The sequence below is a fragment of the Puma concolor genome, chromosome A3 (genome assembly GCF_028749965.1).
Source record: "Puma concolor isolate L17-30 chromosome A3, mPumCon1.1.hap2, whole genome shotgun sequence".
In the NCBI taxonomy this organism is placed as follows: domain Eukaryota; kingdom Metazoa; phylum Chordata; class Mammalia; order Carnivora; family Felidae; genus Puma; species Puma concolor.
The window spans coordinates 61,599,520-61,625,594 of NC_141669.1; the positions used below are offsets into that span (position 1 = coordinate 61,599,520).

At 37.4% G+C, this 26,075-nt stretch overlaps 1 protein-coding gene and 1 pseudogene across 4 annotated transcripts in view; both read left to right on the forward strand.

Moving 5' to 3' along the window:
- The window catches only part of USP34 (ubiquitin specific peptidase 34), a 254,684-nt gene that overhangs the window by 36,259 nt on the left and 192,350 nt on the right, over positions 1 to 26,075 (forward strand). For all 4 annotated transcript variants that reach the window (XR_015249197.1, XM_086701030.1, XM_086701029.1 and 1 more), the window contains exons 2-3: positions 8,741 to 8,828; positions 22,786 to 23,206. Coding sequence is in view for 3 of the 4 variants with exons in the window: in XM_086701030.1 (XP_086557156.1) it covers positions 8,741 to 8,828; positions 22,786 to 23,206 (509 nt within the window). In the remaining variant the exon portion in view is untranslated. The remainder of the gene's footprint in view (positions 1 to 8,740; positions 8,829 to 22,785; positions 23,207 to 26,075) is intronic.
- Positions 9,668 to 9,796, forward strand: LOC112869773 (U4 spliceosomal RNA; annotated as a pseudogene).

The following is a 26,075-nucleotide window of genomic DNA, read 5'->3' on the forward strand; positions in this document are numbered from 1 at the left end:
CAATGTTAAATCTTCCAATTCATGAATGTGAGATTTCTATTTATTTGTCACTAATTTCTTTCAGTGATGTGATTTTCAATTTACAAGTCTTGTAGGTCTTTGGTTAAAGTTTATTCCTAAGACCTTTATTTTTTTTTTATTTTTGAAGTTTATTTTGAGAGAGAGCACGTGAGCGGGGGAAGGACAGAGAGAGGGGGAGAGAGAATGCCAAGCAGGCTTGGTGTTACCAGCATAGAGCCCAACATGGGCTTGATTCCAGGAACCATGAGATCATGACCTGAGCTGAAATCAAGTCAGATGCTTAACTGACTGAGCCACCCAGGTGCCCCATAAGTCTTTTATTCTTTTGATACTATTATAAATGCAATTGTGTTCTTAATATTCTCTTTTGATTGTTCATTTTTGCTGTATAGCAATGCAACAGATTTTTGTATGTTGACTTTGTGTCTTGTTACTTTATTGAATTCATTTATTCTAAGTTTTTTTGGTGGACTTTTCAGAGTTTTCTCCATGTAAGATTATGTAATCTGTGAACAAGTGGTAATTTTACTTCTTTCTTTCCAGTTTCTTCTTGCCTAATTGCTTTGGCTAAAACTGTCAATACTGTGTTGAAAGGAATTTGTGAAAGTTTGGCTACTTTGTCTTGCTCCCCATCTTAGAGGAGGTTTCAGTCTTTGACCATTGAGTATGATGTTAGCTCTCTGGCTGGAGAGCTCTAGTTTGTCTGGCCCTAATACCATGTCCTTCCCTTCCCTTACTGGTTATGGGGTAGATATAATGGAATGAATTGGAAAGCTTGTGTTGGTGAATTGTTAGGCTGCTAGGTGGGCCTTAGCGGGGAGGACAGGTGTCTGACTACACATAGGCTTTTTCCACAAGGTATGTCATCTGTGTTTTGTGTTACGGAGAGATAGGATTGTTGCAGCCATTCTGATCCCTGTGTTTGTAGGCTGCGGAAGGAAAACTGGCATTGTGTACTATGGTTTCTTTTTACCCGGTCAGGTGGTTGACCCTTTAGTGTTGTAATATAGTTCCTTACAGGTTTCTTCTTTTATTTTTATTTTTTAATGGCTTAGGTACATTTTCTTGTTTGTTTTTTTTTTTTGTTTTTTTTGTTTTTTTTTTTTTTTTTTTGTTCTCAGAATCTTTCTACAGAAGAGCAAAGTTAAACACTATGTTTCTGGCAAGAGGATTAGAATCCTTCTTTCTTTTAAAAAAATTAAAAATTTTTTTTTAATTTTAGAATGCATACAAGTGGGGGAGGAGCAGAGGGAGAGAGAGTGAATCTTAAGCAGACTCCATGCTGAGCACAGAGCCTGATTCAGGTCTCGATCCCAAGACCATGAGATCATGACCTGAGCCTAAATCAAGAGTTGGATACTTAACTGACTGAGCCACCCAGGCGCCGGAGAATCCTACTTCCTGAGAGCCCTCCGCCCCTTCTCCTCTTTTCCATCTGTATCATTGCTTCAGTTCATGGGGTTGGAGGGCTTGCTATTGAAATCTACAAACCAAGAGTTTGTTTTTAGTAGTTGCCTTATCTCTTTCCCCAATATATTTTATTCTGTAATGGATTTGTTGTCAGAAACTTCTCCCTGATGGATGGTGTATGTTTGGCTTGCAGGATATCAAGTGTTGTTACCTTGTTAGGCTTTTGTTTGGCATATACTTCTGCCTTATGCCTTTTCCTTATCTTCCTGGTCAAAAGGATTGTTTTTACGTGTCTTGGTCCAGCTAGTATTACTGGAGAAGAATATTTCAACCTCCTGCTTGGACTACCAGAATTTCTGGAGCTGAGTAGGGGAAAAGTGCCATAAGGCTCAACATTGAGTATATAGTTTGATCTAGAACAAGGTATTCTCTTTTTAGACAAAAATTAAGCTCATACACAATTAGAGGAATAATATTAATAAAAATGTAACATTCTTACTGGTTTTTAGGGGATTTCCCCCCTTCGTATTAATGTTTTACAGTGATTGATGCAAGCTCTCGTATGATTAAAGAGAAGACCCTGGGGTGTTGGTTGTGTGGGGGAAATAAATAGAAGATCCTATTAGTGCATGAAGAAACTATAATAAAGCTGACAGTCTTAAGAAATGCCTTAGGGGCTCCTGTGTGACTCGGTTGAGCATCTGACTTCAGCTCAGGTCATGATCTCACTGTTCGTGGTGTTCAAGCTCCACCTTGGTCTCTGAGCTGACAGCTTGGAGCCTGCTTCAGATTCTCTGTCTCCTCTGTCTCTGTCTCTGTCTCTCTCTCTCTCTCTTTCTCTGTCCCTCCCCTGCTCGTGCTCGCTCGCTCTCTCAAAAATAAACAAACATTAAAAAAAAAAAAAAAAAGAAATGCCTTCTTGTGCATATAGTGATTGGTTTGTTGCCTTCATGGACCCCTCTGTTTTCTAGTTTGTAAAGCTGTGGACAAGGTGAAGTAGGTGTGAAGTCATTAAGGTGATGGATTCACGAGAATGGTTATGTTCAGTTTTTAATTTTGGGGGGAAATCATTATTAGAATTGAATGCCCTCAGGCCTCTTTATATCAAAAGATGAGGCATTAAATCTGCAGAATATTGACTGACACTGGTTTGATGCAAATGCCAATGGGGATTTAACTGTGCTAGTATTTTTTAAATTTTAAATCAGACAGTTACTTTTTTTTATCAGTGGTCTGGCCATAAAGTTTCATAGGTTTTGAATAGTTTGCTCCTAACCTTGTTTTATTGTTGTTAGCCTTCTTCTTCTTTAAGATTTTATTTTTAACTAATCTCAGCACCCAATGTGGGGTTCGAATTCATGACTCCCAAGATCAAGAGTCACATGTTCCACAAACTGACCCAGCCAGGCGCCCCAGCCTTATTATTCCTTAGGGCAAGATTTTGTATCACATGAGTCTTCTCAGGAATGCTTATGTGACATACTAGGAAATGCTTGTACAGAGACATATACATGTTTTCAATATGACACTCATGGCTTTCAGCTGCATGGTTTCCCGAACCAGATCTTTCTGGTTCAGCATCTCCAGAGAGAAAACATAATTGTTTGGAGAGTGTGTGGTGTGTGTGTATGTCTGTGTGTGTGTGTATGAAGGGGGAATTGAGGGGATGTCTTAACTGCTTCTTAATAAGATTTTATTTACTTATTTTAATTAAAAAAAAATTTTTTTTATTTTTGAGACAAAGAAAGAGACAGAGCATGAGCAGGGGAAGGGCACAGAGAGAGAGGGAGATACAGAATCCAAAGCATGCTCCAGGTTCTGAGCTGTCAGCACAGAGCCCGACGTGGGGCTCGAACTCACGGACTGTGAGATCATGACCTGAGCTGAAATCAGACGCTTAACCTACTGAGTCACCCGGGTGCCCCTTCTTAATAAGATTTTAATATCTTTTAGCTCAACCTGTATTCCTGCTATCAGAGGTATTCCATGTTTCCAATTCCTGAGCTTTTCTGAGGTTTCACGGGAAAAAAATTAGCCTATTTCTGTTCCTCAGTCTCTGGTTGGTTTTACTAATAAGGGTGGCTTTACTAATAAGTCAGGTGTCCTCTTATTACACGTTTAGTTGTTTTTGCCCTTGCATGTTAGTTTTCTTTTGTTGTTTTAGTAGAGTTTTGGGGAGGAAGTGGAAGGAAAAGGGTATGTTGAATCTGGCATATTTAACTGGAAAAAATTAATTATGAAAATAGGTTAGACCCATTAAAAAAAAACCCTAATAGTTAGATATACATGTGCTTGCCAAATTTAATGTCCGTTAATATTTTATATTGACTTTCATAAAAAAATAAAAATTGATACAGCTAAAAGTACTTCTTGCCTATCCTTGTATCTTTTTACCCAGATGGGACCTTTCTCTTGATGAGGATGTGTATCATTACAGTGTATGTAATTATTCTGTAATTGTACATGAGTCCATACAAGACAGTTGGTTAAAAGTTAACAAATGGTATTATACTGTATCCTTTTACAAGTTTATCATTAATCATTTTGAATTTGTATGCTAGACATTTTGATGCATAGAGATTTGGTTTATTAACCTAAATACCCCTTTACTTAAAAAAAATTTTAATGTTTAATTTTGAGAGAGAGAGAGAGAGAGAGAGAGAGACAGGGTATGAGTGGGAGAGGGGCAGATGAAAGAGGGAGACACTGAATCTGAAGGCTCCAGGCTCTGAGTTGTCAGCACAGAGCCCCATGCAGGGATCAAACCCACGAGCCATGTGATCATGGCCCGAGCTGAAGTTGGATGCCCAGCTGACTGAGCTGCCCAGGCGACCATACCCCTTTACTTTCTAATAGATAGTACTTTTCATTTTACTCATTTGTTTGGGTTCTTCTATTACTCAACTAAAACTAGTCTTAATTTTAATTTTAATTTATTTATGTATTTATTTATTGTTTTTGAGAGAGAGAGAGAGAGAGAGAGAGAGACAGAGAGTGAGTGGGGTAACGGCAGAGAGAGAGAGGGAAACACAGAATCTGAAGCAGGCTCCAGGCTCTGAGCTGTCAGCAGAGAGCCCGATGTGGGGCTCTGACCCACAGACTGTGAGAGTATGACCTGAGCCAAAGTCAGCCACCCAGGCATGACTTATTTTTTTTAAAAAGACTCCCTTTCTCCAGTTAAAGTTTTGCCTTACAGTATATTTTTGCAAACTGCCCAAGAATAAGGAATACATATGGTTGATATTTAAACTTTAATGTCAGTCCTGAAATAGGTATAGTATGAATGCTGTTTATAAGAAATATCTTCTGGGGCGCTTGACTGGCTCAGTTGGTAGAGTATGCAACTCTTGATCTTGGTGTTGTGAGCTTGAGCACCACATGAGGCATAGAGATTACTTAAAAAATAAAATAAAAATACAGGGGTGCCTGGGTGGTTCAGTCGGTTGGTTTAATGTCCTTTGGTTTTGGCTGAGGTCATGATCTCATGGTTTGTGTGTTCGAGCCCTGGGTTGAGCTCTGCACTGATGATGTGAAGCCTGCTTGGGCTCCTCTATCACCCTTTCTTCCCCTCTCTCTGCCCCTCCGCCACTTGTTTGTTCTCTTTCTCTTTCACAAAATAAATAAATTTTAAAAACCTTAATAATAAAATTTTAAGAAAAAAAATTAAGTTCTGGATAATGGGCCCTTGTTCCTTTTTTGTTTTTATTTTTTAAAAGATTTTTATTTTATTTTTTAGGGGCGCCTGGGTGGCGTAGTCGGTTAAGCGTCCGACTTCAGCCAGGTCACGATCTCGCGGTCTGTGAGTTCGAGCCCCGCGTCAGGCTCTGGGCTGATGGCTCAGAGCCTGGAGCCTGTTTCCGATTCTATGCCTCCCTCTCTCTCTGCCCCTCCCCCGTTCACGCTCTGTCTCTCTCTGTCCCAAAAATAAATAAACGTTGAAAAAAAAATTAAAAAAAAAAAAAAGATTTTTATTTTATTTTTTAAAGTTTATTTATTTATATGGGGGGAAAGGCAGAGAGAGAGAGGGAGAGAGAGAATCCCAAGCAGGCTCTTCACTGTCAGCACAGAGCCTGCTGTGGGGCTTGATCCCACCAACAGAAAGATCATGACCTGAGCTGAAATGAAGAGTTGGACACTCGACCAACTGAGCCACCCAATCGCCCTGAAGTTTTTTAATTTTTTTATTTATTTTTATTTTTTATTTTTATGTTTGTTTATTTTTGATTGAGAGAGAGAGAGAACAAATGGGGGAGGAGCAGAGAGAGAGAGAGAGAGGGAGACAAAGAATCTGAAGCAGGCTCCAGACTCCGAGCTGTCAGCATAGCCTGATGCAGGGCTTGAACCCACAAGGTCATGTGAGGTCATGACCTGAGCCTAAGTCAGACGCTTAACCACTGAGCCACCCAGGTGCCCCATGATTTTTTTATTGTTAGGAAATCTTGGTATCCAACCATTCTGTGAGTGGTACTCACACTCATCACCCCAAGATCAAGAGTCATGTGGTCCACTGAGTGAGCCAGCCAGGCACCCCTGTTTTAATTTTAATTAAATAATATGTGCCTTATTTGAAATGTCATATAGTTTTGCCAGGCTTGTAACAAAACTCAGCAGTCTCTACCAGCAGTCCTACTTTTTCTCTCCTAGAGGTAATTACTTTCTGTTTTATCTGATTTTCCCCCCTAGATTTTACCTTCCTGTGTAATAAGATTATATAGTTACATGTTAATAGGTATTTTCAACTGTTGACCTGCTCCTATGAAAGATTTGTTGGTCTGTTTATGTCCATTTATGGAAGAATTAGCATTTTTTAAAAATATTTTTTTTTGTTTATTTTTGAGAGAGTGCAAGTCGGGGAGAGCAGAGAGAGGGTGATAGAGGATCCAAAGTGGGCTCTGTGCTGACAACAGAGAGCCTGATGCGGGGCTTGGACTCATGAATGGTGAGATCATGACCTGAGCTGAAGTCACATGATTAACCAACTGAGCCACCCTGACACCCCAAAGAATTAGCCTTTTTACCCTTGCCACCTCTTTCCAATTGTTTTAGAATTAGTATTGTGTATTTATATTATTAGGATCATGTAAATACTCACTCTTGAGCAGAGTATTATACTGTAGTTACATTTCTTGTACAGTGTCTTTCATTCCTGTAATTAGTAGTTGCCAATTTGTATGCATGAGTTTGTCTGCCCCTGCAAGCTTGAGATGTTTTAAAAATCTTTAAGAGACTAAATTACATGTAAAGTATATGTTTAATCCCCTCCCCTCTGAACCATCTTACCTAAAGTCCTTTTATTATCTCTTTAAAAAAATTTTTTAATGTTTTACTTAGAGAGCGCGCGAGCACGAGCAGGAGAGGGGCAGAGAAAGGGAGAGAAAGAATCCCAAGCAGGCTTTGTGCTGCCAGTGCAGAGCCCAGTGCGAGGCTTTAACCCAGGAACCATGAATCGAGTTGTATGCTTAACCGACTAAGCCACCCAGGCATCCCGGTCCTTTTATTCTCTTGATCCTATTTGAACTAGTATCCTTGGGATGTGTGCACAGTAGTCTGTCTTGGATCTCCTTTCACATCATCCTGGGGATTCTCTTTGAACATGAACTTGGAGTGGCTGGAAGGCTCTGTCATTTGAGCTGTTGACTCTTGATTTCAGCTTAGGTCACAATCTCAAGGTTTTTGAGTTTGAGCCTCGTGTTGGGCTCCTCCTCCTCCATGACACGGCAAGACGCGAGTATAGTGGAGTCTGCTTGGGATTCTCTCTCACTGTCTCCCCTGCTCCCCCTTTCTCTGTCCCTCCTGTGCACAGATACTCTCTCAAAATAAATAAACAAACATGAGCTTCTTTACACATACTGCTTTCGTTTCTTTTTCTTTCTCTTTTTAATTTCTGAACTCTTAACATCAGGTTTTTGCTTACAAATCACTTACTTAGAGACTCTCTTCCTGACTTCTTCATTCTGCGGTGGGTTATGCTTATATTTGATACACAGTACTCTACTTGGTTTCTTCTTGGCATTTATCACAAAATATGTGAGTAGTTTTACTTACTCATTCACCTCTTTTTGTCCTTACTCTTCATCACTTGACTAAGTTCCATAAAGTGGGGACTGTTACCATTTCATTTACCGTCGGATATTTACTACTGAGGGTATACGGTACTCAAAAAATATATGAATGTATGACTTTTAGATACAGTGAAGACTTAAATGCTGAGGGTGATATTATCTTGTTGGACTTTGTCTAGAATGGAGTTGGCACACCATGGCCCAGTGTACCACATCTTGTCAGCTGCTTGTTTTTGTAACATGGCTGATGCTCGTTTGTTTACATATGGTCTGTGGCTCCTTTCAAAATACTATGGCTGAGCTGCTTAGTTGTGAAAGAGACTGTATGGCCTGCAAAGTCTAAAATATTTGCTTTCTCACCCATTAAAGAAAAGTTTGCTGACTTCAGTCTTACACAGTTAAACATTTTACATTAGAACACTGATTTGGACCATTAGGCAAACTGTAGTTTTTGAAAACACTTTTCCCTTCTGGATTTAACTTTGGATTCCTTTTATAGTTGTATATACTGTATATGAAATGCCAGTATGTTAGTCAAGGTCCAGTCAGGGGCTTGAAGAAGCAATTTATTAAAGAGAAGTACTTATACAAATGTTAGAGGTTTAAAGAATGAATGGGACCAGGAGGACAACCAGAGATGATGAGGAAGACGACGATGAAGATGAATGACAACAACTACGATAACTGAGGAAGCAGCTCTTCCCTGAAGCCTGGGGAAACAAAGGAGGAGGGTTGTCAGAATCTAAGAGTCACTCAGAGTCACTTAGAAGTGGGCCCTGTGAAGGAAGCTCAGATTTAAAGTTAAGAGATGCTACTTGGCTATTTCTTGTACCTCTGAGAGGAGTACCATGAGATTGGTTCTTGGAAGCTGCCCTTTGGAATCATTGCTGCTTCTGAGTGACTAACATTTCGTGGTCTCCTCCTGCCTTCTAGTCTTTTAGTGCCATGCAGGCAGTGGAGGAAGATCTTAACAGGAAGCCAGCTGGAGATGAAAAATATAGCTTGCAGAGTTCCAGCCTCATCATCACAAAGCATAGAACAGAAGGTGGATTTGAAGTAGAGAGACAACATTAGAATAACTGGCAAAGTGTCTTCTCCCTCACTCCTTCAATACATCTGTTAAAAATATCTGAAATATTTGCACTTGTAAATCTAGGTTTTTTTTTTTTTTGTAAGTATTGTCTTTAATACTGGTTTAACATTATTTATTCCTAATTTTAAAAAGTATTTTTTCTACTTTATTTCAGTATCAGATATAGAAGGTGGTGATGGACTGCAGCTCAGAAAGGAACATACTCTCAAAATATTTGCTTATATCAATTCCTGGACACAGAGGTATGCATCTTTAAGTACTTTAAAGACTAACTTTGTGAGTTGTACTTTAAATTGGCATTGGTTGTCATGAAATTTACTTTCTAGGATGTTCGATTGTATACCTTTGGTCATTAAGTGACAGTTGATCGATATTTATTAAATCTTCTTCCCTTCTTAAACATGAGGCCACTGATGGTTTTATTTTTAAAACATGAGAATAAAAATCAGGTTCTTTAACTCCTCTTTCATTATTTAGAAATAGAGTGAATGAAATTCTAACAGTAATTATTTTGAGAGATAAAAGAATTTTTATGGCATAGATTGAGACCTATAACAAAATTAATCTGTTACAAAAATCAGTTCTATGGTAGTGGACACTTTGACCCTTGTGGAGGCCACTTCTTATTTGTTCCATTTGCATAATAAATAGGTGTATTAGTCCAATTTTTAAGAAATACATATATTGAGAATATATATAGAATCAAAATTTGTAACAGGAATTTGTAAATTCCTGTTCTCTCAACATGATGTTAGTCTGTCATGGCTAAAGATTCTTTTTTACTTGTTTGCCTGTCCCATTAGTCCTAAAATTTTTATGGGTAGAAAAAAATTTTTTTCTTATGGGTAAAGAATGTTTGAAGCTTTGTGTGCAATGATTAGTGAACATTTTAAATGCATTTAACGTAAATAAATGTCCTGAGGTTCACAGTCGAGCTGATCATAGAGTTTATCTTCAAATAGCATTTGCTCTAGGTAATAATCCGTTTTTCTTATGTTTTTTCCTTCTTTGTCAGTAAAATTGGTACACATATTTGTTCTACAAAAGATTGAGATTGTAGTTATTTAAAACTTAAATGCCAAGCTTTGCACAGTGGCAGTATTGTAGCCAGTGAGGTTTATCTGAGGCGTGATTATGGCTGATTGAAAACTTACCTGCCATTATTACTGGTGTCTCTTTTCTGATTTACTTTTGGCTAAGTTTAGGAATGGTTGCCAACACCTCTGTTCCTTTCCTTATGGGTAGAGTAAATGATTGGATATTTCCTAATACTAATGTTAATGATTTAAAATTAACATTAGTAGTCCAAAGGATTTGCTGAGTATTGTGGCATTTGAGTTATAATTTTGGATGTATTTGCTGTAACTACAGCGAGGTGGCAATGTGCTATGCCACTAAGTAAAGTGAAATTCAGAGAAATGATTTTCATGTTTCACCTCTAGCTATTGGTGGTGCTGGGTGGAAGTTACATTTTCCATTCTTAGTCCACTTTTATCATTGATGTATACTCTTAATCCTTAGATCAGGAATTTTTAACCTAGAGTATGTGGATGGGAATGAAATTACAAAGGAAGTATTGATGTATATAATTTTAGGCATAATTTGTAGGTTTTATCATAATATCAAAGGATGTTTGTCCCCAAACTACAGAGATCCTCTTAACTTTTATCTCTTCTTGTTGTAGACTATAGTGGTTAAGAGTGTGGCTGTGGAACCAGGTTGATGTGGCTTGGAGTCTTTCTTTTTTTTTTTTTTTATAAAAAAATTTTTTTTTAATCTTTATTTTTGAGAGAGAGAGAGAGAGAGAGAGAGAGAGTGAGAGCAGGGGAAGAGCAGAGAGGGAGACACAGAATCCGAAGCAGGCTCCAGGCCCCAAGCTGTCAGCACAGAGCCTGACGCAGGGCTTGAACTCAGGAACCGTGAGATCATGACCTAAGCCGAAGTTGGATGCTCAACCTACTGAGCCACTCAGGTGCCCCTTAAGTCTTTCTTTATCTCCTGTTTACTAGATAATTATGACAGATTAGTTAGCTTGTAAGTAAGTTCTTAATTCCTTACCGTGGAATGAGAATAATAATAATAAAGGTACTACTATCTTAGGTTGTAAAGAGAGTGCTAAGCCTAGTATCTGACAAAAGATCTTTTTTGTTTTGTTTTATTTATTTTGAGAGAGTGCAAGTGGGGGAGGTGTGGAGGGGGCAGAGAGAGAGGGAGAGTGTAAGAATCCCAAGCAGGCCCTGCACTGTCAGCACAGAGCTGGTTGTGGGGCTTGAACTCATGAACTTTGAGATCATGACCTGAGTCAAAATTAAGAGTTGGTTGGTTAACCAACTAAGCTACCCAGGTGCCCCTCTGATAAAAGATCTTAATAAACACCTATTTTAATTAAAATTGTTAAAATTTAGTTTAGCAAATGATATACATTGAATGTTATATAAGCTAAAGTTTGAAAAGCTGAACTAGAAAATAATTTCTAACATCTAAAATTCTATTCACATATTGGTAAGTATGAACAGGTTTTTTTTTTAAGTTTTTTTTTAACTTTTTTTTTTAACGTTTTATTTATTTTTGAGACAGAGACAGAGCATGAACGGGGGAGGGGCAGAGAGAGAGGGAGACACAGAATCGGAAGCAGGCTCCAGGCTGTGAGCCATCAGCCCAGAGCCCGACGCGGGGCTAGAACTCACGGACCGCGAGATCGTGACCTGAGCTGAAGTCGGACACTTATTAAGACCGACTGAGCCACCCAGGCGCCCCAAGTATGGACAGTTTTTAGCTGGTAGTAAAAAATACCCAAAAGTAGAATGTTAAAGTCTTCATTGTTCATGCTAAGGAAGAGAGGATTGATAATAAAATACCCAGGTGGATCACAGTATTTTGTGATAAAAAGTTTTGCCTATTCTCTTCTTGTCCCTCCCACCCACTGCAGTCTTTTTCTTTTCTTTCTCATTTTTTTCTTTTTTTAATGTTTATTTATTTTTGAGAGAGAGAGAGTGCGAGTGCACAAAAGGGCAGGGAGAGAGGGTGACACAGAATCCTAAGCAGGCTCCAGGCTCCAGGCTCCGAGCTGTCAGCACAGAGCCTGACGTGGGGCTCTAACTCATGACCTGCGAGATCATGACCTGAATGGAAGTCAGACACTTAACCGACTGAGCTACCCAGGCGCCTCACCACAGTCTTTTTCTTAGGCATGAGAAAATATTGTTGCCTAGATTAAGATGATGGTTCTTGTGGGTGATAAACAGCAATTAATAAGGCACAGTTAATCTTCAAAAGAGATTGTTAACTCGGAGACCCATGATTATGGTAGTCCATAAATGTACCTTAGCACACTATTGAACCCATGACATTTCATACAAAATGTTCCTAATAGGTTTTCTGGGAGAAAAGTACTATTAATAGCCTTCATAAGATTATCAGTGACCAAGAATCATTATTTTAATATATTGACTAGAATATAGGTAAAGGAGTATGTTCACATTAAAAATAGTGTATTGATAAGAATTTAATATTTATGAGAATTACAGCTGTATTAATATTTTGTATTTTTCTTCCTATCTTCCTATTTAAATAAACATTGTAAACTTTGAGAAAATAGAGAATCAACGTGTAAAACAAAAAGGCATGCTACCACCCAGAGTAACAACTGGTAACTTTTTGGTATAGCCCTGGCATGAACTTGTGAACTATACAGTTTAAAATTTTACAAAATATGATTTTATTACATTTATGTTTTAGAGTCTGATTATAGTTGACTGTGTATGAAAAATCAGTCTCTCCATGTCCTCAGGTATTATCTGTCATCATTTTTTTTTTTTTAATTTTTTTTTCAACGTTTTTTTATTTATTTTTGGGACAGAGAGAGACAGAGCATGAACGGGGGAGGGGCAGAGAGAGAGGGAGACACAGAATCGGAAACAGGCTCCAGGCTCTGAGCCATCAGCCCAGAGCCTGACGCGGGGCTCGAACTCCCGGACCGCGAGATCGTGACCTGGCTGAAGTCGGACGCTCAACCGTCTGCGCCACCCAGGCGCCCCTATCTGTCATCATTTTTAAAAAATTGTTTTAATATATTTAAAAAAATGTTTATTTTTGAGAAGAGAGAGAGAGAGCATGAGCAGGGGAGGGGCAGAGAGAAAGGAAGACATAGAATCCGAAACAGGCTCCAGGCTCCAAGCTGTCCGCACAGAGTCTGATATGGGGCTCAAACCCACGAACCATGAGATCATGATCTGAGCCGTAGTCAGGGAAATTGTATATGTTAGTTTAAAAAGTTATTATTTATTTTATTATTGCAACTGGGAATGGAATGGGAGGAAGACTAATTCAAAGTAGGCAGAGAAGATTAAGACAATAAATTGAAGAATACAAGTTAAGAAAAGAGCATATAAAGGTCTGAAAGTAATACCATGGATGATAAAAGCGTTGGCTGATAACAACGGTGCCTATTTTTTTTTTTTTTTTTTTTTGGACTTGTTTAGAACTTACCACAAAACAGGCTTAGGTTTCTGTCTTGTAAATTCCACATTCCTTACCAGACATTCAAGGCTCTTACTGTTTCCTACAAAGTCTACTTTTAAATTTTATTTCATGTTTTCTCTCCTGAAAGAATTCTGGGTACCAGCAAGGGTGAGGTTCTATCGGTTTTTTTATTTTCAGGCTAAAAATTGTGTCTTTCATACCTGCCATTTGTGGTTGATAAATGTTTGAGGATGTTGCTTTTATTTTTTCATTGTTTTAGTAAACTTTTATGTTTTTAAGTAAATTCTGCACCCAGCATGGGGCTTCAACTTGTGATCACGAGATCAAGAGTCGCATACTCTTTTGACTGAGCCAGCCAACTGCCTCAGTAAACTTTAAGAACAGTTTTAGAAGCTGTTGCTTTTGAATAGATGAGTGTATGTTCTACACTCTTTAAGGCTTTATGTTTTCTTTTGGCATTAAGAAATTTGGCGATATTGATAAATTGAGTGGGATATGGATATTGACCATTACTTATAAAGTAGTGCTTTTCATAAATTAGTTCATAAATAAAAAAAACCTTTTGCTGAGGTTGGATACCATGGATTAATGGTGTTTTGGTGTGTTCCATAGCACCAGGCCAGGAAAAACATTAGATCCATTGGAATATATGTTGTTAGATGGAATTATAGAATGCAAGTTGAAAACTAATTTAGTTTTGACATGTAGATTCCTCATGAATGTTGAGTTAAAATTTTTTTCTTATTTGGAGCTATGTATTTTATGCTAGACATTTATAGATTTTATCATGTTACGTTCTTTTTTAAAAATTCTTTTCATTTTTTAAAAAATTTAATTCTGGTATGGTTAATATACAGTGTCAAATTTGTTTCAGGTATACAGTATAGTGATCCAACAATTCTGTATATTACTCAACAATTCTACATATTACTCAGTGCTCATCAAGATAAGTGTACTCTTTTTTAATTCCCTACACCTATTTCATCCATCCCTCTACCCACCTCCCCTATGAAAGTCATCAATTGGTTCTCTAGTTAAGAATCTGTTTTTGGTTTGTCATCCCCCCCCCCCCCACCTTGTTCGTTTGTTTTGTTTCTTAAATTACATTTATGAGTGAAATCCTATGGTATTTGTCTTTCTCTTACTGACTTAATTTCGCTTAGCATTACACTCTCTGGATCCATCCATGTCCTTGCAAATGGCAAGTTTTCATTCTTTCTTATGGCTGAGTAATAATCCATGTGTATGTATATGCCACCCTTTTATCTGTTTACCTATTTGGACACTTGTGCTGCTTCCCTAATTTGGCTGTTGTAAATAATGCTACAATAAATACACAGATGCATATATCCTTTTGAATTAGTGTTTTCATATTCTTAGGGTAAATACCCAGTAGTGCAATTACTGAATTGTGAGGTAGTTCTATTTTTAATATTTTAAGGAATCTCCATACTGTTATTTTTTTAATTTTTAATTTTTTTAGTTTATTTGTTTTGAGAGAGAGAGACAGAGAGAGGGAGAGAGACAATTCCAAGCAGGTTCTGCACTGTCAGCATGGAGCCTGATGTGGGGCTTGAACTTACTAACCATGAAATCATGACCTGATCTGAAACCAAGAGTTGGACACTTAACTGGTGCCCACGTACTATTTTCCACAGTCGCTGTACCAGTTTGCATTCCCACCTGTAGTGCACGAGGGTTCCTTTTTCTCCACATCTTTGCCAGCAATTTTTTCTTATGGTTTTGATTTTGGCCATTCTGACAGATTTGAGGTGATAGCTCATGGTGGTATTGATTTGCATTTCCCTGATGATAAGTAATGACATGTCTTTTCGTGTGTCTGTTGGTCATCTGTATGTCTTCTGCCCATTTTTAATTGTGTTATTGTGTGTATGTGTTGAGTTGTGTAAGATCTTTATATATTTTGGATATTAACCCTTTATCAGATACATCATTTGCAAATATCTTTTCCCATTCAGCAGGTTGCCTTTTTTAGTTTTGTTGATTGTTTTATTATCTCTGCAGGGACTTTTTATTTTGATGAAGTCCTAATAGCTTATTTTTGCTTTGGTTTCCTTCGACTCAGGAGACATACATAGAAAAATGTTGCTATGCCTGATGTCAGAGAAATTACTGCTTGTGGTCTCCTAGGAATTTTGTTTTTAAATGTTTATTTTGAGGCGGGGGGGTGGTGCATGTGTTTACACGTTGGGGAGGGGAAGAGGAAGAGAGAGAGAATCCCAAACAGGCTCTGGGCTGTCAGCTCAGATCCTGACAAGGGGCTTGATCCCACGAAGTGTGAGACCATGCCCTTAGCCAAAATGAAGAGTCAGATGCTCAATCTACCGAGCCACCCAGGTGCCCCTTTTTGGGATATTTATGGTTTCAGGTCTCACATTTAAGTGCTTGCTCCATTTAGAGTTTGTGTGTATAGTGTAAGAAAATGGTCTAGTTTCATTCTTTTGCACATAGCTGTCCAGTTTTCCCAACACCATTTGTTGGAAGAGACTGTCTTTTTCCCATTATTTTTATCCCACTCCTCCTTGGTCGAAGATTGATTGACCCTCAAATCATGGGTTCATTTCTGGGCTTTCTGTTCTATTCCACTGATCTATTTGTCTGTTTTTGTGCCAGTACCATACTGTTTAGATTAGTACAGCTTTATAATATAACTTGAAGTCTAGAATTGTGATACGTCCAGATTTGTTATTCTTTTTCAAGATTGCTTTGGCTTTTTGAGGTCTTTGTGGTTCCATACAAATTTGGGGATTGTCCTAGTTCTGTGAAAAATGCCATTGGTATTTTGATAGGGATTGCTTTAAATGTGTAGATTGCTTTGGGTAGTATGAATATTTTAACAATATTTGTTCTTTGAACCCACGAGCATGGAATGTCTTTCCATTTCTTTGTGTTGTCTTGAATTTCTTTTCTTTTTTAATGTTTATTTATTTTTGAGAGAGTGAGAGAGAGAAAATGCAAGTGGGGGAAGAGCACAGGTAGAGAGGGAGACAGTGAATCCCAAGCAGGGTCTGCACTGTCAGAGCAGCAGTCTTGCAATTTTACTGAATTCATTTTTCAGTTCTAGTTTTTGGTGGAGTCTTTAGGGTTCTGTATGTGCAATATCATGTCATCTGCAAATAGTGAGAATTTTACTTTGTCCTTACATTTTGGATATCTTTTATTGCTTTTTCTCATCTGATTGCTATGGCTAGGACCTTTTACTACTATGTTGAATAAAAGTAAGAGTGGACATGCTTATCTTAGGCGGAAAACTCTAAGTTTTTCACCATTGAGTATGTTGTTAGCTGGTAGTTTTTCATATATGGCCTTTATTATGTATGTTTTTCTAAACCTACTAGCTTGTTCTTAAATGTAACCATATTCTACTCAGGCAGCATGTAACTCTACTTGGATAAGAAAGTCTTATCAGGGTGGTAATAATAGGAGTAGGACTAGGAAAAACATAGGATAAGCTTAGATAGGGGAAGGGTATGTAAGAGATTGGTATATAAATAGAAGTAGTATGTACAGAGTTTAAAAAGTAAATGCAAAAAGGCCTGTAATAAAGTTCATTGTCCCCTATCTTTTCAGTTCCCCTTCTGCTTTCAACTCTTTCAGATGTTGGGTTTTTTTTTTATATTAAAAAAATTTTTTTTTAATGTTTTTATTTATTTTTGAGACAGAGAGAGACAGAGCATGAGCAGGGGAGGGGAAGAGAGAGAGGGAGACACAGAATCCGAAGCAGGCTCCAGGCTCTGAGCTGTTAGCACAGAGCCCAACGCGGGGCTCGAACTCCCAGACCGTGAGATCATGACCTGAGCCGAAGTCGGACGCTCAACCGACCTAGCCACCCAGGCGCCCCCAGATGTTGGTTTTGATATTAACTTCTATATTCTGAAATAGTTTTATTATATTGCTGTTGCTTCATGTATCAGTTAAAAAGATTTTTTTTTAATGTTTATTTATTTTGAGAGAGAGAGCACAAGCAAGGGAGTGGCAGAGAGAGAGGGAGACACAGAATCTGAAACAGGCTCCAGGCTCTGAGCTGTCAGCACAGAGCCCGACGCAGGGCTGAAAGTCATGAGCTGTGAGATCATGACCTGAGCCGAAGTCAGACACTCAACCGTGTGAGCCACCCAGACACTCCTCAATTTTAAGTCCACCCTGTGAACTTCCTTTTCGGATACATAAAGATTACATTCTTTTACCTTTTCCCTTTCTCTCAGGGTAATTGATGGGCCAAAAAAAGTTCTGTGGCTTATTTTATATTTTACAAGAAATAAGTTCTTGTTTATCTTTTGTTTCCAAGAGTTTCCTGGCGTGTTTTAAAATTTTTCAGGTGTGAGTCACTGATTCATTCCAAATTCTTCAACTCTTCTTAATACTAAGTTTTATATTTTTATATATCATTATATGATTAGATTTTTCCCTCCCTTTCCCCTCTCCCAAATCTCCTTTGTCCTTTATCTTCCTACTCCAATTATTGATTTTTCATTAGGGATACTAAATAGCTATCTTCTCTTCAGATCATCCTTGAAATTCCTTTTGCTTTTATATTGTTTTGGATCTCCAGTTTCCAGGATTCTACGTGGACATTGTTATTGGTTTACTTCTTTGTTTTGTTAAGATGACATCTTTTCTGAGAAAGGGTGCATGGGAGACAGGTGTTTTTTATACCCTTCAGACCTAAAAGTTTCTGTTCTACCTTTAATCTTGAAGACTTCAATACAGAATTCTGGGTTGAAAATTATATTCTTTAAAAAATTTAAAAGTATTGGTCCATTGTATTCTAGCTTCTGATATTGCTGTGAGGTTTTTTATTTTTTTATTTTTATGTTTTTTGAGAGAGCAAGTTCGAACAGGAGGAGAGGGGATGGGGAGGGGGAGAGAGAATCTCAAGCAGGTTCCATGCTTAGTGGGGAGCCCAGTGTGGGGCTCCATCCCACGACCCTGGGATTCTGACCTGAGCTGAAATCAAGAGTCAGATGCACAACCTACTACTGAACCACCCAGGTGCACCTTCTTTGAATTTTTTTTTTTTTTTTTTTTTTTTTAAAGTAAGCTCTACTTCCATCATGGGGCTTGAACTCCTGACTCTGAGATCAGGAGTCACATCCTCTGCAGATTGAGTCAGCCAGACCTCCTCCACCCCTATATAGCTTTGGAGAAGTATTAGCTATTTTTATTCCTGAGCTCCTTCTTGTCACTCTTTCCACTCTCCCTGAAAGCTTTTAGGATCTTTATCCCTGCTCAGTTTTAGAAATTTCATGATGAGGGGCACCTGGGTGGCTCAGTTGGTTAAGCATCCAACTCTGGGTTTCTGCCCAGGTTACAGTCTCACAGTTCGTGGAATCAAGCCCTGCATTGGGATTCTCTCTCTCTCTCTCTCTCTCTCTGTGTGTGTGTGTGTGTGTGTACCTCCCTCCCTCTCAAAATAAACTGAAAAAAAGATTCGTGATGGTAGGTGTTTTGGTGGGTTTTTCAGTTCTGAAATATTTTGTAATTTCATCATTTCCAAACCTTCAGATTTTGTATTATGTCTTCTTGGAAGTATTATTAGTCAGATATTATGTCTTCTTGGTTGATGGTATACTTTCCTTTTTCTCCCCATTATTTTTCTTTGTCTCTACCACTTTTTGGAGATTTTTTTACTTTTACCTTGTGGAACTTTTGTTGAATTTTACAAATTGACAAATTTTAATTTTATTTCTTATTTATTTTTAATGTTTATTTTTGAGAGAGAGAGAGAGAAAGCGAGCATGAGTGGGAGAGGGACAGAGAGAGAGGGAGACATAGAATCTGAAGCAGGCTCCAGGTTCTGAGCTGTCAACGCAGAGCCTGATGTGGGGCTCGAACTCACAAGCCATGAGATCATGACCTGAGCTGAAGTCGAATGCCCAACTTACTGAGCCACTCAGGCACCCCATCTTATTTATTTATTTTTAAAGTTTTATTTATTTATTTAAGTAATCTGTGCATTACATGTGGGACTCCAGTTCACGACCCCAAGATCAAGAGTTGCATGCTCTTCTGACTGTCAAATTGCTATAATTCTAATGGGGTTTTAAAGTGTGATTGATGTGTATGCAAAAGCTATATAATGTATATTTGTACACATTGAAGGTCTCTTTTGTAGTTTGAATGCATTTTTTAATAGTATTGTGTTCTTGTTTCAGTAATCCACTCTTTGTTTCTGAGGACATACATTATTAAAACCTTTTTTCTTTCTGCATTTTATCTACATTCTTTGAATTTCTTTTTACCATTTGTTTTGACCTACCTTTAGTGATGCAGCTTTCCTTGCTTGTCTTATTGGTTATCTTTACATGGTTAAGAGATGAGCATTCAAAGATGGATTAGAAGTTCTTTGTTGGGGCCATCTCAGATGTTGGCCCACGCTGTAGATTGGAAAATGGTGAGCAAGCTTCATTACCAGGGATAAGTAGGCTTTTCTCTTAGGTCGTTCATATTCTCTAAGAGAAATGTCTTCAGGTCTTTGGCCTTGAGATATTTTAGTCTGGTTGTTGGGTGGGGCATGTTAGTTGGAGAGATTTCCCAGTCGTAGTATCACATAGTTCTCTTCCTTTCAGTGTCTTTTATCATCCCTGTCTTCAGCATCAGTTTTTCCTGAACTTAATCTTGTTCGTTTTATGTACAGGAGGAAACTTCTTGTTTCCCTGGATCAAGTAGGAATAGTATCCTGGCTACCTAGGAATCTGCAGGTTTTAACCGTACCTTTCATTTAGTCCTATTTTCTGCCCAGTGCTTCATCTCTGCCTTTACAGGTATCTGATGGTCTTTGTTCTTGAGCCTTTTCAGTGTTCTGTGGTGTGGGTATTTTTGTTGATAAATCCTTCTATAGCCTCTTCCAAGTTTATTTCTCCTGCTCTCAGTTACTATTACTCCCTTTGCTGTCATCCAAAATTTGTTGCCATTTGTTAACTGTTCTTCCATTATCTCTTACCGTATGGAGTTAAGTCTTTTTTCTTTCAGTATATTTGTAGTGAGGTTTAGAACAGAGAAGAAATAAACTTAAGTGTAAAATCAAGCTGGGCTTAACTGAAAGTGATGTTTTATTTAAAAAACACACATTCTCTTCCCCCCGCCCCCCGCATTGTGGGTAGGGAAATATAGAGAAATGCTCTGTTGAGAATTAAAATGCCTAGACTTTTCAGAATTGAGTGTCATACAATAAAATGTATAAGTTATGTAATAATTAAAGATAAATGTGTGTATGTGTTTATTGTCACTTCGATTCTTAGTTCTTGAATTTGTATATTTTGGGTCTGTAAGAACCTAGATGCAGTTTGCTCTTTGTTCATACATAAGTTTTGTCTTTTTAAGATTAGTTTCCTGGTCAGTTAGATGCCCATTTCCTGCCAATGAATTTTATTTTTTATTTTTTTAATTTTGTTTATTAGAGAGAGCAAGTGAGCGTATGCACGTGTATGAGCAGGGGAGAGAGGTGGAGGGGAGGAAGGGAGAAAGAGAGAATCTTAAACAGGCTCAGGGGGGAGCCTGACGTGGAGCTTGATCCCCCGACCCTGGAATCAAGAACTGAGCCGAAATTAAGAGTTGGACGCTCAACTGACTGAGCTACCCAGATGTTCATGAATTTACTTTTTTAAAGTTTTTATTTAATTAATTTCTACACCCAACATGAGGCTTGAACTCATGACACTGAGAACAAGAGTTGCACGCTCTTTCAACTGAGCCAAACAGGCACCCCCTTGGCATTGAATTTTTAAAGTAAATTTGACTGTTTCTTTGGCTTTCCTAATCTAAATCTGACCTCAAGGTCTTTTTTGGGAAGGAACTAAGATTCTTTTCTTGCTAAAGAAAGATATTCCAGTGTATAATCCTTCACTTTGACCTTGATTTTTCCTGAACCTAAAGAAAAGCTATTTGTCAGAAAAATACCAACAGTAATATGTTGATTTTTTTTCCGGAGGAAATTGTAATAATATAGAATTTGAAAGGTGGAGGAGTTCTTAGAGATAAAATCTCTTTCATTTTGCTAACTGAGAAGACAGGCCTGATGTATTATTTATCTATTTCTGTGTAACAAATTACTCAAAAAGTAGGATCTTAAAACAATAAACATTTATTATCTTTAGAGTTTTTATGGGAGTGGAATTTGGGAGTGGTTTTGCTGGTTCTTTGTGGCTTGGATTTCTTATGAGGTACTGTTGAGGTTTTGGCCAGGTTATGGTCATCTCAGGCCTCATGTGGGGCTGGAGGGTCTGCTTCCAAGTTGGCTCACTTACTTGGTTGGCAAGCTGGTGCTTATTAGTAGTATGAGCTCTTTTTTTTTTTCTTTTTTTTTTTCTTTTTTTTCTCATCTGGACCACTCCAAGGGCTCCTGGACTATTAAAAAAATTTTTTTAAACATTTATTTATTTTTTGAGAGACAGCAGGAGCAGGGGAGGGGCAGAAAGAGAGGGAGATACAGAATCCGAAATAGGCTCTAGACTCTGAGCCATCAGCACAGAGCCCGATGTGGGGCATGAACTCGCGAACCATGAGATCATGACCTGAGTCGAAGTCGATGCTTAACCGACTGAGTCACCCAGATGCCCCCTGGACTATTTTACAACATATAATTGGCTTCTCTCAGAGCAAGTGATTCAAAAGAGAGCAAGGCTGAGTGGCACTGTCACTTATGACCTAGTTTCAGATGTCACACAGTCATTTTTGCCACATTCCACATAGATATTAGTTATTAAGTATGTTCCACATTCAAGGGGAGGAAAAGTGGGCTTCACTGTTTAAAGGGAAGAATATTAAAGAGTTTATGGCTATACTTCAAATTTGCCACACTTGGAGAAATGAGATGACGTCTACATGGTCATAAAGGGAGTTGGTGCTCTATTTGGACTACAGTATAGATGATTTAAATTGATAATATAACTAGGTAAGTAATGGTTTTTCAGTTGTCATCCATCATTGGAAAGAATTATTCTTATAATCTGGTACTTGATGATCATTTATTTATTGATTTACCAGACTCTTTGATTATCCACAGTGTGCCAGGCATTAATGCTAACTGAACATGTCTTAACTAGATTTGTGTGTAATAAGTTACTCTTACTGTATTTATTTATGTATACACACACACACACACACACACACACACACACACACACACACACACGCTGAAGAGTGTGAGTGTATATTATTCCTAAATGCTTTTCATTAGCCAAAGAGGGTAGGAATGCCCTTCCCAAGTTAGCCTTCAAGCAAATTAGTAATGTTAAAATACATTTTTTTTTACTACTTGGCTGCAAATCCCTTTATGTAAAATAAAACAGCTTTACTAATAAGGTTTTATTTTAGCCAGTTTCCTAATATTTACTAAACATATATGAAGTACTCAGTGCTTAGAGAAGCAAAGATAGATGCCACAATTCTTGTTTTTAAATGGTTCTTTATGTGGAAAAGCAGATAAGTATCTAGATAACACTGAAGACTATAGCTGTCAACCTAATTTGGTGACTTTTTACTAACCGAAGTACCAGTTTTTGGTGTAATGCTATCTTTATAAATGACTGTAGTGCTACCCTGTCAGGAAAAAGGAGACCAAAACTTAAAAAAAAAAAAAAAAAAAAAAAAGAGGTACTTTAGGATTTGCCGATTTGTGATTTTTATATTACTTGAAATATACAATTGTCTCTCTAGAAAGCATTAATTTATTGAAAAATTTTCTTTCTCTTATAGGCAATGTCTATGCTGCTTCAAGGAATATAAGCATTTGGAGATTTTTAACCAAGTAGTGTGTGCACTTATTAACTTAGTGATTGCCCAAGTTCAAGTACTCCGGGACCAGCTTTGTAAACATTGTACTACTATTAACATAGATTCCACGTGGCAAGATGAGAGTAATCAAGTGGAAGAACCACTGAGTATAGAAAGAGAGTGTAATGAAGGAAGTACAGAAAGACAAAAATCAATAGAAAAAAAATCAAACTCTACAAGAATTTGTAATCTGACTGAGGAGGAATCTTCAAAGAGTTGTGATCCTTTTAGTTTATGGAGTACAGATGAGAAGGAAAAACTCTTACTATGTGTGGCAAAAATTTTTCAAATTCAGTTTCCTTTATATACCGCGTACAAGCATAATACTCATCCTACTATAGAGGTATGTGAAAATAGGTATTGTGAATTTTAAGTAATACTAAGTTATAGTTATGTTGTCAATTTTTCCTGAATAAAGACAGAGTTATTATTGATGGAAAAATTTATAAAAATAACTACTGTTAGGAAAAAGTATTCCAGTTTTCTCTAAACCATTTTAGTAGCAACTTGGGTTGAACATTTGCTCAACATAGTCCTATTAAGGAAAGATTCACAGATTGAACTCATAAGAGTTAAACTGTCAGTGATATAAAACATTTTGCTGATGTACACTTATGCTGTAGTGTGATACTTTCAGAAAGTAATAATTGAGGAAAAAGAAGCAGGTGGAATTTTGAATTTTATTCTTAGAAACATTGGTAACAGTATTTGGAATGTCTCACATTAAGAAAACAAAGTATCCTTAACTACAAAGTTTTTTTTTTTTAATGTTTATTTATTTTTGAGAGAGAGAGAGAGAGGGAGACAAGAGTGAGTGGGTGAGGGTCAGAAAGAGGGAGAGAATCTGAAGCAGGCTCCAGGCTCTGAGCTGTCAGCACAGAGCCCGACGCGGGGCTCGAATCCACGAACTTTGAGATCATGACCTGAGCTGAAGTTGGACACTTAACTGACTGAGTCGCTGAGGTGCCCCTTTAACTACCTGTTCTAAATGATAGTACTTTCTTTTATAATAAGTCAAGATGCTTGACATACTGCATTAGTGATACTTTTATAAGCCTTTCAAAGAGTTTAGAAACCCACCTTAGGTTTATTTAGATGATAGCATTACTTTATACACATGGTGGGAATTGAGACAGTTAATATGATAATGTGTTATGTAAGTGGCATAAAAAAAACAGATCTGTTATTTCTCATGCTTGTCTGAGTTGGCTGGGCAATTCTATTGGTTTTATGTGGCCTCACTTAGGCAGTTGTATATTTACTTCGAGAGATGGAAGAGTTTAAAGGTCCAACATGGTTTCACTCACATGTCTGACAGTTGGTGCTGGATGTTGTCTAGGGCTCCTTGGGTTTTCTCCACATGGCCTCTCATTCTCCACTAGAGTTGATTGGCTTCTTTACGTGGTGGTCTTAGAATTTCTCCAGGAAGACAAATGTGTAAGCTTGTATATAAGGCCTCTTAAGGTCCAGCCTCTGAAACAGTATAAATTCTACCACATTCTGTTGAAGCACTTAATGAGGGCAGTTCAGATTCAGGGGGGTATGAAGTAGACTCCATCTCTGGATAAAATACCTCATTTTAAACTTTAACACATGCTTTTTAAAAAAGTCTGCCTATTTTCTCTGGCTTATTCTGTAATCTTCATATTGACTTCTCTAAACTTCTTTCTTCATCTGGAAAAAAGTAGTTCCTTACTGAAAATGTTTTCACATTGAATTGAGACTATTTAAAAACAGCCTAGGAGGTGCGTATTTCCCCTATTGGAATTTTCCATAAAAATATTTTAAAACATTGTGCTCTACTTTCTAGAATTCTTTGTTATCTTTCCATATAGAAACCTTTTAATGAATCATTTAGTAAACATCCTAAAAATTGTCAGCTCAGCATCCTTTTTATTTAAAAAAATTTAATAAATTTTTATTTTAAATTAATTTAATTATGCTTATTACAATATAATTAATTTAAATTTAATCTTTAAATTAAATAAATTTTAATAAATTTAACTTAGTAGTTAAATTTAATTTTTGATTAAATAATTTAATAAAATTAAATTTCTCCAGTTAAAAATTTTTAACAGAACTCAAGTAATACTAAATCAGCTATTTTCTTCCTCAAATCAGTTTGCTCACCAGTTTATCATTTTTTAATGTTATTGGGAAAAAAAATCTCCAAATATAAGCATAGTCCCACTCCCCTACTTTCCCGTTTGAAATAAAGTGCCTCATTATTATTGTTATTGAGGATCAGTCATTCCATGTGACTCTTTGGTTGAAAGCAATAAATTCATGAGGTCTTTGAGGTAAAATTCTAATTAAAAAAAAAAACACCTTAGATATAATACAATGTAGTACAGTGCTACACAGAATTGTCATCTCCTTATACAGAATTTGTGTGCTTCTGTAATATTCTGTTCATAATATAGCTGTTTCCCAGGTTTCTGATATGTTAGTAATGTTTTATTAAAAATTCTTGAAAAACGTATGGTTTCTGTCCTAGTGGCCATGTGGTTCTATGTGGTAGCAGTCATATTTAACTTTGATTTTAATTTGATCTTGATTTTGAGTTTTCTAAAGAAGCACAAATTGGCCAGGACTTTTCAGAAGATGATTCAGTACTCATGTGTTAATATTTAGATAGCTATGACTTTAGAAAACTGTCAACAACCTGATTTTATATAAAGGGAATTGGCTTACACGGGTTAAAAGTTTTGGTCAGGTTTGCAACGTATATTGCTGAGAATTGTAGAATTCAGGTCTTATTCTGGGGTGCCTGGGTGGCTTAGTCAAGTTAAGCATCTGAGTCTTGATTTCGGCTAAGGTCGTCATCATCACACGGTTGTGAGATTGAGCCTTGTGTTCGGCTGTGTGTTGAGCATGGAGACTACTTAAAATTCTCTCTCTTTGTTCTTCTCATCCACTCATGCTGTCTCTCTCTAAAATAAAATTAAAAAAAACAAAAAACAAAGAATTCAGGTCTTACCCTGCTACACTGCTTCTCACATCACTTCAGACTAATCTCTGCAGCTATTGCTATCTTGCCAGTAGTGAATAAAGTAGGAACTTGGAGCCCCTCCTTCTCCCCATCCCTTCCTGTCTATATCCTGCTTTTCTTCCTATCAAAGTCAATAATATTTTAAAAGATGTAGTAATTAGAAATAGGTATATTTAATTGAGGTTAAACTTTTTGGGGATGGGGACAAGGAGCTGTTGCA